General features: G+C 33.8%; 1 protein-coding gene across 6 annotated transcripts in view; it reads right to left on the reverse strand.

Annotated features, from left to right (window-relative positions):
• Nucleotides 1–14,351, reverse strand: part of SNX13 (sorting nexin 13) — a 102,168-nt gene that overhangs the window by 18,249 nt on the left and 69,568 nt on the right. For 4 of the 6 annotated variants that reach the window (XM_084793579.1, XM_084793581.1, XM_084793584.1 and 1 more), the window contains 5 exons: nt 13,111–13,243; nt 11,059–11,096; nt 7,736–7,805; nt 4,390–4,562; nt 711–818 (listed from right to left, as the gene is read on the reverse strand). In XM_084793579.1, the coding sequence (XP_084649705.1) occupies nt 711–818; nt 4,390–4,562; nt 7,736–7,805; nt 11,059–11,096; nt 13,111–13,243 (522 nt within the window). The remainder of the gene's footprint in view (nt 1–710; nt 819–4,389; nt 4,563–7,735; nt 7,806–11,058; nt 11,097–13,110; nt 13,244–14,351) is intronic. The other 2 variants (XM_084793582.1, XM_084793580.1) reach the window with 1 other exon arrangement.

Here is a 14,351-nt window from a genome sequence, read left to right on the forward strand (position 1 = left end):
GTAGAAAATATATCTCTGGGCATTCTACCAGCCTATGTATGCAATATGTAACTTGAATTATATTTTGTTATTTCCTATGAGAAAAATTTATGATCAGTATGATGGACCCAGGAACCAACTTCAGCTCTGTTCCTCTCTTGAACTATTCTGAGAACAAAAATATACTAGTCTTTGTGGCAACCTGAAAAGCTACTATGTATTGAATCGGAAGTGTTTAACTGTTGGGCACACCACATACTAGCTACAGTAATATAGGATGTCACACATACGCATCTAAACACAAAGAAATAAAAGTCTTGAGTGCTTAATAGCACACGTCTTTAATCGCAGCACTCAGGAGGCAAAGGCAGGCGATCGCTGTGAGTTCGAGGCCAGCCTGGTCTACAAAGTGAGTCTAGGACAGCCAAGGCTACACAGAGAAACCCTGTCTGAAAAATAAAAAGTCCGTTCATCACTAAGATGAACTACAGAAAGAGTTAAACTGTTAAAGACTGTGTATGCCACATTTGACTTACTCCTCCAAAGTGGTTATTAGTCCACAATTACAGCCACAATATATCAGTTGTGTTGTTCTGACTGCTAGTAAGGCTGAAGATGGAGCCCAGGGTCACAGGCATCCCATGCACATGCTGCACCAAACATACATTTACAAAAATCTACATGTGTACTATAGCAAATGGAATCTATGGGAAATAGTACAGTGGCCTTACCTGCAAATAGGCATTTAAATCCTTTTTCCTCTTTTCTAAAAAATCTCTATCCATATTGTTAAAAGTCTTTTTACCAGGAAGCTTCAATATGCTTGACAGATTTTCAAACTATAAGACAAAATACATTCAACAGTTAGTTCTCTTTTTAAGAGCAACAGTTTCCAGATAACAATTTCAATGTCAAAAGTGCCTTCAGAAAATTTAAGGCTACTTAAGAAAAATTTGTTTCTTACATTAAACAAAACATCACAAACATATTGTCCCCAAGGCTCAAACTACTGTTATCCTTTTTATTATAAAGAATTGCCAAAGGAGAGTAACAAAGGTGGATAACTGAAGAAAATGGTCTTCCAGCCATAGCAAGTTTCATTTTGATGTTCTAAATTTCAGATTAGTCAAAATTTCATAGAAAAGTATTAATGCTTTTCTTAGCAACCACTTGACTCCTGAAGAGAATATTAAGAAATTAAATTTTTAATCAAAGTTCTGACATTATGGGTTGTTAAAATCTAATAGACTATTTTAATATTAATGACTACAAAATAATCACTGTAATATATATCTTTAAAAAGCAGGAAAGACAAATTCCTAAGTCAGCAACTGTATTATAACTCGGTATACACTTGTAATAAACATTAATAACCTTTCCTTATCATATGAAAAATAAACCCATAAGACACAATATGAGAAAAAGCCCTAAGAGTCATAGTCATGTTATTTATTTCTTTGTAATATAACAAATACAAAGCAACTTAGCAATCTAGCCTTTACAGACTTAACATTTAGGTGCATCCGTAATAGTAATGTACTAACCCTTCTCAAACTACCGCTGTTACTATATCGGTTGCTATAATAGTCTAAGAAAAAGCAATTACTATACATGGCCTGGCAGACTGCCAGTAGCTGAAACTTTAGGCAGTCTTTGCCCTCTTTCCAAATTACATACACCGAAGCAAGCAGTTTTTAAAACCATCTTTTGTTTAAAAAACATTATCTCTATAAAGAAAACCAATTCCTCTTGCAGACATTGAAAGACAGAGAGAGGGGGTAGGTGGGTGGCGGGGATGATGAGGTTCAGAATCATTTCCATCCCTAACTAGAAGTTTCTGACAAATTATTAAATTACCCACTCATTTTTTCAGAATGCAGGGCAAACAAACCAAGCTAAACATAAAGAGCAGGGCTCTGAGCTGCATTTCCCCAAATTCACATGCTGAAGGCCTTCCCTCTAGTACCTTGTGCTGTAATCACACATTATAGGACTGGTATTTATTTACGTAGTTAAATTATCCTCAAGGCACACACCAGGAATACATACATACAGGAAAAGGGCCACGTCCTGGCATGAGACAACTGAGAAACCTTACGAGAAGGTTAGAAGAAACCTAAGAGATGGATCTTAGACTTGCAGCCTTTGAATTGATAAGAAATGATTTCTGTTATTGATTTCCCCAGACTTAAGTATTTTATGAACAAAAATGCCAGTATTCATTAAAATAAGAATTTCTTCCATAAACTTGAAGTGTTAACAAATAACAATAATTTAACATCACAAAACAGAAAAGTCTAGATTAAAAAAAAACTTGGTTATCATTACTTGCCTGGAGCATCAGTTTTCTAAAATACTGTCATGAGAGAAGGTAATGAATTTATATAACCTTTCAACACATATTATAATATTGTAAATAATGAAAAACATAGAAAAACTTGCAAAAAGTAAGACTTTACACATATTAAATCAAAATGTCCTTTAAAAAAAAAGACTCATATACTAAATATAAATCGTAGACAATCTAAGCTCAAAGATCTTATCTTTCAACATTAAACACACCAAGTTTAGATTCTTAATATAGCACCAAAACTTTGATGAAGTAGGTTTGACATTATGTTAAGAAAAGTTCAAAATGTATTAATATTCAAACATAAATGTTCTTATTCATTTGTATAGTGAATATTTAATATCATCATTGTCATAAGTGTCCTTGTGCACTCATGCAGATTTTTTTCTAGGGGAAACAGAAATGTGCAGTATCTATAGGAAGTTATACATCTAGAGTCAAGACTGTTTGGTTCACTGTTAATTGTCTTAAAACTGAGAAGAGTGAGGCACATAAGAAAAACTTAATATTTCTAGAATAATTGAATGGGCAGTTCATGTCATTTTTAATGCATATAATATTAAATTCTGAACTTTTAGTTTATTAACCTTCTCCATAAATATAAGACTATTAAGCTCTTTAAAGAAAATAAATGATTTTTCACTGATTTAATTAGATTGAAAAAACATTACTCACTAAATTAAACAAAATGAAATCAATTTAAAAATCATTTCACTGTTAAAACACTATTTAGAGTTAACATTTATTCATGTTAATAGAAAAAATACAACTATTTGTATAGAGAAAATGTCCTATAAAACCAAATTCCCATTAATTAAGAAATTATTCTTGGCCATTAATAATTTTTATGAACTTATGATTGGTTTAGTGCATGAAAGAAGAGTTATATGCTCTGTATGCTTTTTAGACAAAGATATAATAGATACAAAGTAAGCAATTTTTCTCCAATATGAGCTGGGAACTCTATCTATAAACAAACCAAGCTAAACATAAAGAAAAGAGCTATTTAAAAAATCTATAAATGAAAAGACATGTCCTAAGACGATCACTTGTTGATTCCAAACAGTGCTGTTACTTAATGCACAAAAGATAGCCAATACCTTGTGTTTTTAACCGTTTTAAAGCTACTAGTCTATCTTCTTCTATCTGCAGAACATTTTAATGAGATTATTATGGTGTCGACCATGGTTTTTTTGAATATATTATGTGAAAAAGGATATTTTCTGATTCCTACAGTACAGTGTCATTTTAAATCTAATTATGTGCTATCTTTATTACCTTATTGGCCAGATATTACTTATACAACTAACATTTTAATCAATCAAAGACTTTCAGGAGTAAAAATAAGCTCCACAGATTATCTACTCCATCTCATCTGGTTTTGTGTTTTCTAAGTTAAGGAAAAGAAAAAAAATAGCTCATCAAAAATAGGAAAGAGAAACAGTTTCTTTTTATTTAACTTTAAAGATCTTTATAGTTACTTCTACAAAACAAGATTAAATTTAGTAGGAATTTAAAGCAGTATTTGGTTAATGTCAGGTTCATTTTAGATTGTGAATCAAAATAACTTAAGCAAAGGATCCAGGTTTTAGCAGCACTCTTGGATGGAAGTACCACTCAACATAACGATAGCTTTGAATTGGGCCTCCAAAACCCACCATGTGTCCAAATGAGACATAGCAGTCTCTACCTGTTGCAAAACAAAAACAAAAAACAAAACAAAACAAAAAGAAAAAACCCAAAACAAAAAACAAACTAAAAAACAAACAAAAACAAAACAAAACAAACAAACAAACAAGAAACACCTCTCAGAGTACAGGCTTTCTCTCCCAGTCCTCTACCCTGTTGCTTTTTCTCTCAGAAATATACATTTATTTAACTTTCTCATTTTAGAATATCTCTGGTGTTTTACTGTTACTCCACTTCACAATGAGTTAGAGTGGTTCAAGTTTCCACATTTCATTTACTGGTTCATTGAACAAAACCATGCCACCAATTATGCCAATTATATAAAATATCAGAAACAGAGTGAAGGCCACAAGCTTTACAAAGCTCATTACCTGCTCAGTGATTCTCATGTGGAAGTCATGGAAGTCACTGTAACGCCGATAGGTTTTCCACATCTCCTCGGTGTTTAGGTTGCGCCGGTGCACAGTGATGGCATATAGTGCATATGTCTTGCCATGATCATTACAAACGCCTGCCACAGCATATGGGTCATAGTCAGCATAGACTAGTCATTTCAAACAAAATGAAGAGGAACGAGACACAAAAAGAAGGGAGATGAAGAACAAAAACAAACAAAAAAAAGACAACATGAAATGAAGAATTTGAAATGACAGACTGAGACAAAAGAATGGCAACAAGGGATAAAACAGAACCCTATCTCCCGTGCTCACATATATGTGATATAATAAATGATGACCACACATAAAGCACGCGGAACATCTGATGATGGCACCAACCATAAACTGCTGTCTGCACTGGCTTCTCTTCCTGAGAGCTTTTACACATTATGAAGGATGTTGCCACAGAATCCAAACCAAGTTTTCCTAGCTCTTGTTTCACATCAATCTGTCCTTTATGATACTGAGTTACAAGTAAAGACCACAGTTCTGCTTCTCCTAAATGTGAGGGCATAAACATGCCATCAAAACCACGACAGTGGTCTTCATGTTACTGTGCACCTCTAGGCTCCACTGCTTCCCTCTTCAGCTATTTTCATAACATTGCCGTGGGGGGGAGGAATGGTATCAGTTTAGACTATATAGACTGCAATGATGCATAACTGTGAAGAAACAAAAAAGGGGACGTTTTACAGCCAAAATGTTTTGCTGTCTTCCAAATCGTCAAGCAAAGGATTTTCTATGTGCCTTCTTAGTAAATTATTTCAGTAACGTAAAACGTATACATCTATTGCCAAATGTACATGAACAGAGTCTCATTCTAACTATTCCTGGCAACTTTTCTAAAACTGGCACTTCCTACTTAAACCTGTCTTTCCTTCCCTTTACATATATTACTAATACTTTTCTTTGGCAATGAAAATAATACTGATGATAATAGTAGTAACAGAAATACTTTGGTCCTCACATTCTACACACGTTAGACTGTATTCACTTCTCACATTTTATTGTCAGCTTTCTTTTACAGACTCAACAGAACCAATCATAGACCTATTTTTTTTTTTCATCAAGTTAAAGACTCTTCTAAACACTGTTGCTAGAGCAATAAAAGGTTGGCCTTATCGAGTTTGACCAGGGGATGTTTGGAAAAGATTATGTAGAAGCCACTTAGGCAGCCATAACCAATACATATACAATACAAACCAATACAGCCATAACCATAACCAATTACAAATTAGTAACATTGAAGAAGAGATCAAGGGATAGAAAAGAGAAAGAGAGTATGTACTAAAGTATTTTAAAAAAGAATAAATAGGATCTATCACAAACTGTTAGGGAGAAGAGCCTACCCAGGTGCATATGCACCAGGAAGAAAAATGACTGTAATGTTTTCAAGTGCAGAAAACAGAGAACTTGATTTTGAAGAAAGACATGAAGCTACTGTGTATTATAAACATGAAGAAGATGGAGACAGAGCTGGAAGGTTCGGTTTTATTAGGGCCAATGTTGCTCACAGAAGGCAATTACAAACCAGTAATTATGAAGTCATGATTATGTAAACAATTTATTTTGCCAAAATCAACTTCATCATGATAATCACATATAGTTACTCAATATTTTTAAAAGGAGGATTTCTTGGTGATAGAAACAGAAGACACTAGAGGTCAAGGACAAGTCTCAGAGCAGCAGGGCACTGGATTTTTGTAGTTTTCTGATCAGTAACAGAAATGTTAAGGACATGAGATCATGAATCAGTGTCCAGTTGGAAAAATAAATCTTTGTTGAAGAAGCACACACATATAATGCCTGCCACACATAAGCAATTACCAGTGTAACTAGATATACATATAGCTATCGCATGAGATAGGCATTTTTATCAAGGTTCCACTTGGCAAATGAAGAACATGCAGTAGAAACCTCACAGGAATTCACCTATCTGAAGCTACAGAGTGAGAGCCCAGGCAATTTTGTCAAAGTTGTGCTTTTAACCCTACTACATGATATTGCTTCCGCAGAATTTTTCTAAGTTTGAGGGAGAGAAAAAGAAATCTATTGAAAAATGTTCTTATGCTCATACCTTTAAAGAATAATATGTTGTTGAAAAATAAACTGAATAAAACAACTATAAAATCAGAACAAACTAAAAAGAAAAATAATTAACATCATTGACATGGACATAAATGTCCTCTTCTAGATATAAAATTTAATATTTCTATGGAATATAAGACTAACACATTAATAGATATTCTTAAAATTATAAGACAAGCCACTAAAGAATATGCAGACATTTTTAAATTCGTTAAAAATTTATGGAAGGAAAAAGTGAGACAATTAAGTCAAGTTAAAAGGAAAAATAACAAGATCTTTACTTTAACTGACAATGTGTTCTCTAGTGACTTCCAAAGGGAGAGTGACATATTTAAAGGCAAAGGAACAACTGATAGCTTATTCCAGAAGCCAGCAGACAAGAGGATGCAAAATGAATCCCTAGCTCCACTGAGGATCACAAGAAAACAAAGCCATTTTTGAAAATGTAGACCATCATTTTAAACTAAACATAGGTATCAAAATTTCTTTTCAGTATCTAAAATGTAAACTAAATGAAAGTTAATTGAGGCATGTAGTTGTATAACGCAGCATGTAGATACAGCAAGAATACTTCTACATTCTAGGAAAGTGAGGGGTTAGGGGAGAAAACTGTAATTTTTAACACTCTTCAGTATTGATGGTCACAATAAGGACTTCATATCTATCTTTTTTCTTCCTATCTATCTATCTATCTATCTATCTATCTATCTATCTATCCATTTTTCCTACTGTATAGCCCTAGGTTGTTCAACCCATGAAAGTATCTGTGAGGTTCTGTTAGGAATGTTTGCAAGAAATCCTCTGCCCTAGATATCTATGCCACATTTAAATGCATTAAGGCAAATACAGATTAGAGATCTCCATGAAAAAAAAAATGGGAAGTATGAAAGTGATTATCAGCAAGATTCAAGTACAAAGAGGCAAAGATTGGCTTTAGAATTTACTTGAAATGATAAAATGCTTAAAAAAATAAGCATTTTCAAATGTTAACAGTGGCAACCTTAGAGAAGAAAAATATGCAAATATACAAGCAACCAAACATTACAGGACTTAATGAAGAACATGTTTCAAAGAAAGCAAATTAGAAAATATGATCATAAAACAAATTGAATGCAAGAATCAATGTAAAAGTAACAGAGATATTACAACGGCCCCTATTTAAAAGTAGTAGTTGTTTGACAAAGTCTCTTACCAGTGTCTGAAATGTAGGCATGAAGTTGTACAGAATCATCAGAAGACACATTTGAAAGGTCATCTAAAGACTGCAAGAAAAAAATTAGGGAACACAATTTTACAGGAAAAGTATTAAGATTTTATACCAAATGTCCAGCATTCCTATCTCCTCACAGACCACTTACAGCATGTGAATGGCCGCCACACTTTACACAGTGATGCTCCATTCACCCTGACAGAGCTACATAAGGAACCTACATTGCTATGCTCCTGGCACATGGGAGACAAAGGCATGTGACCTTGAATTTCAAGCCTGCCAGTGCTACACACAAGACCCAGTCTCAAAATTTAAACAATAATTAAAAAGAAACTATAAATCTAAACAATTTAGTCACCAACTTGACATATCACAATTAGCCTCTTCACTACTTTTACATACATAGTAACTTAATTTCAATTATAGTCAATACAAAAGAATTAAAACAGAAACTCTTTACATTAAAATTTTTAATAAATACAGTAGACAGAGTCATATTTGTTAGCACCTGTGTTAACTGAGAAATAATTAATTTAGATTACTTAACACCAAAGGAGAGTAATGACACCTGTATCCTATAGCTATGTGAAGATTAATGAGAACATATGTAAAATATTTAGAGAACTGACTAAATATTGGCTATTATGGCTATTTAACAAGTGTAAGTTAAGTCCAGGCTAAGACTTATGTTAGTGAAATTTATACTTACAGAAACAAAATTATTGACTGATCCACAATTAATTAATCAACACACACACACACACACACACACACACACACACACACACACACACACACAGCAGACAGGGCAGACAAAGACAACAAAGCAAAGCAACCCGAAACTGCTCTTAGAAGACCCTGCCTGCAAGGTTCTCTCTTGAGTGCTAACAAGGACAGCAGATATGGCGAGACTGCCACTACTCTCTAACTGACAAAACTGCTATACTGTATCTAATACTGCCTGTACAGTGGGTTTATGCTGAACAGTCATTTTCCTATTGGGCATAGAATCTGGCATTTACAGATAGTATAGGCACTTTGTCATCTGGCTATAACAAATACTCCTTTGCCCTTGGTCTCTTTTGTTGTTGCTGTTGTTGTTTTGAGACAGGGTTTCTCTGTATAGCCCTGGCTGTCCTGAAACTCCCTCTGTAGACCAGGCTGGCCTCAAACTCATAGAGATCCACCTGCCTCTGCCTCCTGAGTGTTGGGATTAAAGGTGTGCACCGGCTCTAATGCTGGTAGCACATGTGTTCCTTTTTTTATTTATTTGATTTATTCAGATTACAACTCAATTGTTATCACATCACTTATATTCTCCTGTTCCTCTCTCCCTCCCTCTTTCACTCTATTAAAACTCACTGTGTGGGGGAAGTAAGCACAGTCCATGTAACATCTTCAAAAGGGAGCTTTGGAAGACTGTGCCTGTTTCCTCCACTTTGCCCTATGCAACCTTTTCTGATTGCTAATTTTGCTTTACATCCTTTCACTATAATAAATTATAATATAATATTAAAATCAGGGTTAGGGTTAATATAATGCATTAATATTACCTTGAAATAACCACAGTTTTAAAAACAATCCTTAAAATAACATTCTTTAAGTTCTTGCAAGAAAAAGGTGGTTTGTTTGTTTGTTTGTTATTTTTAAGTTAAAGCAAAATTTCCTCTCTCTCCTTTTCCTTGATTTTACAGACAGAGTCTTGCTATGTTATCCAGGATGACAAGAAAGTCTAGGGCTCAAATGTCCTTCCTGCCAGTCTCCAGACTAGCTGGGCCTCCAGGCACATGCCACTGTTCCCAACTAAAAATATAAACTTTCTATGCTAGCTCAGCAAGCATAATTCCAATGTCATTGGTACAGAGGACAGGAAAGATTTCCCTGCTAACCTCAACAGGACGACATGTCAAATAGTCAATGTATTAAGTATCTTCAATGGCTATGTTTTAGTTTATAATTCTATTTTTAAAACGCATCCAGTCATTAAAGCTCTAATTCATACCATAAAGCAAATCTGAGTGACAGCAATTACATAGAAGCTTGAGTTTAAAAGATTTATAAGAAAAATAAAACACTGCAAGTCACTGACTTCCAGTGTGATGTTTTTGATTCAGAGATTTCTTTATCTCTCTTACTTATAAAAGCACCTACATGGAGCAAGTCTCATATTTTACTACTGTTTAAACATTTGTATAAACACTAGAAGTATGAATACTAGAAAATTTCAAACTAAGAAAAAGTTTCCAAGATTTACAAAGTTTATATGTATATAATGAAATTATTGCTAACACTGAATGTTCTAAAAACAATTCCTTTTTGTTGCGACACTTTGAAATATAACAAGTAAACTGGTAAATGATTTAGGAAAGCACTTTAGAAGTTACAAAGAATCTGGCGTGCCCATGGCTGATTTGCTTTAGTTGTTTTGCAAAAGATATACTCTATGTAAGAAAAAGACATTTACTTAATGATGTTATTTCCAAATAAGGAACAGTATAGTTGCCAACAAAAGACAATAAATCTCTACATCCATTACAAGTCACAATTAATCTCTGAACTTATTTAGAAGAAAGGGAAAGTAGAAGGAAAAGCCATTCTTTACCTCTCCACCTCGCCCCACCCAGCTCAACGATGAACTGAATATTTCACAGAATGTTATTATTCCTTCCTAGTAGTATTTTAGGAAATAAGCTACTCAATGCTAAGAGCAGATGTATAAGAGAAATAATATGTTCATTACTGAATATATTAACAAATATTGCTAGTGGAGTTTATTGGCTAAATGTCTATCATTCTTAATTCTCTAAATAATAAGATGTATTATAATTATAGATATATATTTGTTATAAAATTGTGACTTGAATTGTTTTGATACACACTTTAATACATATGTAGTACTTTAAATGAGCCCCCATAGACACATGTGTTTACATGTTTACTTCCCAGTTGGTAAATATTTTGGAAGGAGTAGGAAATCACCTTACTGGAGGAAGTGAGTTAAAAGGGTAAGCTTTGAAGTTTCCAAAGCCCACACCAGGCCTAGTCTCTCTGCCTGCAGATCAAATTGTAGCTCTTAACTACTTCTGCAGCACCATGTCTTACTATCTGATGTCACATTCCCCTCCACGATGATAATGGATTAAGCCCCAGAAGGTATAACCTAGCCCTCAATTAAATGTTTTCTTCTAAGAGTTAACTTGATCATGGTGTCTCTTCATAGCAATAGAACAGTAGCAAAGTTGAAAACCTGGTAACATTATTTTCAAATTACTTTACTAATTAAAGTACCCATAAGAAGTACTTACCAAATTTATGCTTCCTGTGGGAGACCCGTTAAAAGATTCTATAAAAGGAAAATACAGCTTAATATACAGCAAAAATCAAACAGACAAAGCAACACACCCACAAAGCTGTTGTTTTATATAATGTTTAAACATCAATAACACAGGTTATATAAAAGCAGGGCAACACAGTAAGACTGTTTTCTACTTATAGACATTTAACCTCTTAAATCTCCAGCTATCAAGCCAACTAGGCATTTAAGTAAAAATATACATATTCCTGACAGGTGCAAACAAACTCATATTCAAGTACCAAGTAACAATTAGTAATTTGTTTTTACACTTTTTTCATGTGTCATATGATGTTGCTTAAAGCAATGTAACCATGAGACAAGAGGTCAGAGTGAAGTGCATTAGATAAGTGCAGACTCATAAGAAACGGTATAAAAAGACTCAATGTTCTTTTTTTTTAATTGTTTCTGCAAAGATTTGGCATAAAACACTGAAATCTAGATTTTGAAACCACTTGACTGTAATGCTATTTAATTAAGTAATAATGATGAGAAATCAACTTTTAAAATGAATGTTAGGAAAGTAGATAGGACTGAAAATGGATGCTTATAGACAGTGACATACTTAGAAACAGGAAACAAGAAAAATGTGTACAAAATGCCTTGAGACTCATTACGTTGTACATTAACATAAGAAAAAGTTTAAAGCCTTGGGGAAAAAAGTAAATATTAGAATAGGAACAAAACTGTGCAAATAAATATTAATAAGTCAAACAGAGATTATTATCTCTAACACCAAGCAACAGTCTGCTCCTCTTTCCCCTTGGGTTTTATTATATATCTAAAAAAAATTAAAACTGTCAAATAAGGAATCTCTGCTACACACACACACACACACACACACACACACACACACACACACACACACAACAAAAAAGCTATGATAAAACACTATTCATAAACAGTTTAAAGTTAATGTACCTTTTCCTGGCCTTAATAAATTTATTAACTTGATTTTATAAATGAATCTTCCAAAAGTCTGCATTACTTGTACAATTCTAAAAGGGGTTGCCTTTTATTCTGAACTTCTTAGTTTCCCAAACCTCTGACCAGAAACAAAGAACCCAGAAAATTTCATCTCAGAATATTCTTTGAATTATAAGCAGGTAACGACTGATTCCTTTTTTCTTTTTCTTTTCTCTTTTTTCTTTTTTGGTTTTTTGAGACAGGGTTTCTCTGTGTAGCCTGGGTTGTCCTTGATTCACTCTGTAGACCAGGCTAACATTTAACTCACAGAGATCCGCCTGACTCTGCCACCCTGAGTGCTGATACCAAGTCTGGCTAGCAGATGATTCTTCTTATGTAATTAAATATTTCCTACCTATTCTGTAGTCTGGTAATTGCTTAAGCCTTGCCACCAAAGAAAAGTTTCAAAACTAAGTAATAGTATAGAGAGAACCAAATGTAAGAATTCAACTTGAGAATGTTAGGCCTGTGGCCTGGAATCCAAATATAAAAGACAGCAGAGCTGAGCCATTTAAAATCTCCATATTGAATCTTTTACTAGAAGAGCTCACATAAGTCCATTTCACTCTTGGTATCATCATTTGAAAAAACTAAATGACTTCAGGTCTTCTAGTTAAAAAAACAAAAACAAAAACAAAAACACCCATAACGAGTGAGCATTAGGAAAGACACAAAGAAAAACAGCTGTGACACTGTCCATTGTCGCAGCCTGGGGCATACTCTGAGAAGCACTGCCTCTTGTACCTCAATCACTCCACCTGCCACACAACTATCACTTTGTGAGTACGTATTAGCAAAAGAGAAATCATCACAAAAATATTTTGGATTACCTATGTTTAACATTCTCACTCTGCTATTCACTCACACACTTTAAAGTATAAGAGAATTTATATTGAGGGTTTAAAAACATCCATCTTTCATGCTTGCAGATGATATGATAGTGTATGTAAGTGACCCCCAAAATTCCACCACAGACTCATATTAAGGTCATTCTTTTGGTAACCAGAATGCACCTTGAGACACACATTTTCTACCTTACCTCCATCCCCATCATCTGACCCTCTGAAACTAGGATCTTTTAACATGTCAAGCTCAGCTAGCATCCGCACATAGAGTGCATTCTGCCTGAAGGAAGGATAAAATCTTTCATCCCGTAGCATTAATTCATACACCTGTTGAAAGAACCAAGTATTAAAAATATATATATACATTAATTAATGATTTTGCTACATAAAGTATCACAAAGGCTTCATTAATGTTTTTTATGATGTATCATTATTCAAAAGGTGTCAACAATAAGATGGTGAAATAACTGATATGATATTCTGAACCCTCCAATAATTAAAAGGGTCCTATCTGAATATACGTTTATGTGATATTATACCATTTTTGTGCTCTATGCAGTACTGTTTTCTAAGAAGCAAATACATATTTTGAAGACTCATATTAAGGTAAGTTTTTGAGGCATGCTTTCCTTTAGATAGATACACAATTTTAAAACTACTTACACTTAAAACCTGGATCTTACTTGAGATTCAAACAAAGCAACCTAAAATAAAGATTTTTCTCATTGGCCATTCAAGGAAATAAAAAAAAAAGTCTAGAATTAAGAATTATTACTAACCTAACATCTACTTAGTAACTAATCTACTTTTTAAAAAACTTGTATGGAATCTAACACCAATTCATGTTTAAAGTTCTGGAGAGATTGGGAATATAAGGCATATACCTAAACATAATAAAGGCTATATACAGCAAGCCAATAACCAACATCAAATTAAATTTGGGAACCAGACTAGGCTGTCTGCCCATTTTCTCCGTATCTCTTCAATATAGTTCTTGAAGTTCTAGCCAGAGCAATAAGACATCAAAAGGAGATCAAGGGGATCCAAATTGGAAAGGAAGAAGTCAAATTATCTCTATTTGCAGATGATATGATAGTGTATATAAGTGACCCCCAAAATTCCACCAGAGAACTCCTACAGCTGATAAACACCTTCAGCAAATTGGCTGGATACAAAATTAACTCAAAAAAGTCAGTAGCTTTCCTATATACAAATGACAAACATGCAGAGGAAGAAATTAGGAAAACTACACCCTTCACGATAGCCACAAGCAATATAAAATATTTAGGAGTAACTCTAACCAAGCAAGTGAAGGACTTGTTTGAAAAACACTTTAAATCTCTGAAGAAAGAGATTGAAGATGACATAAGATTGAGGAGTCTCCCTTGTTCGTGGATCAGGAGAATTAACATAGTAAAAATGTTACTTACCAAAA

The sequence above is a fragment of the Acomys minous genome (assembly GCF_964271855.1).
Source record: "Acomys minous genome assembly, chromosome: 8".
Lineage (NCBI taxonomy): Eukaryota > Metazoa > Chordata > Mammalia > Rodentia > Muridae > Acomys > Acomys minous.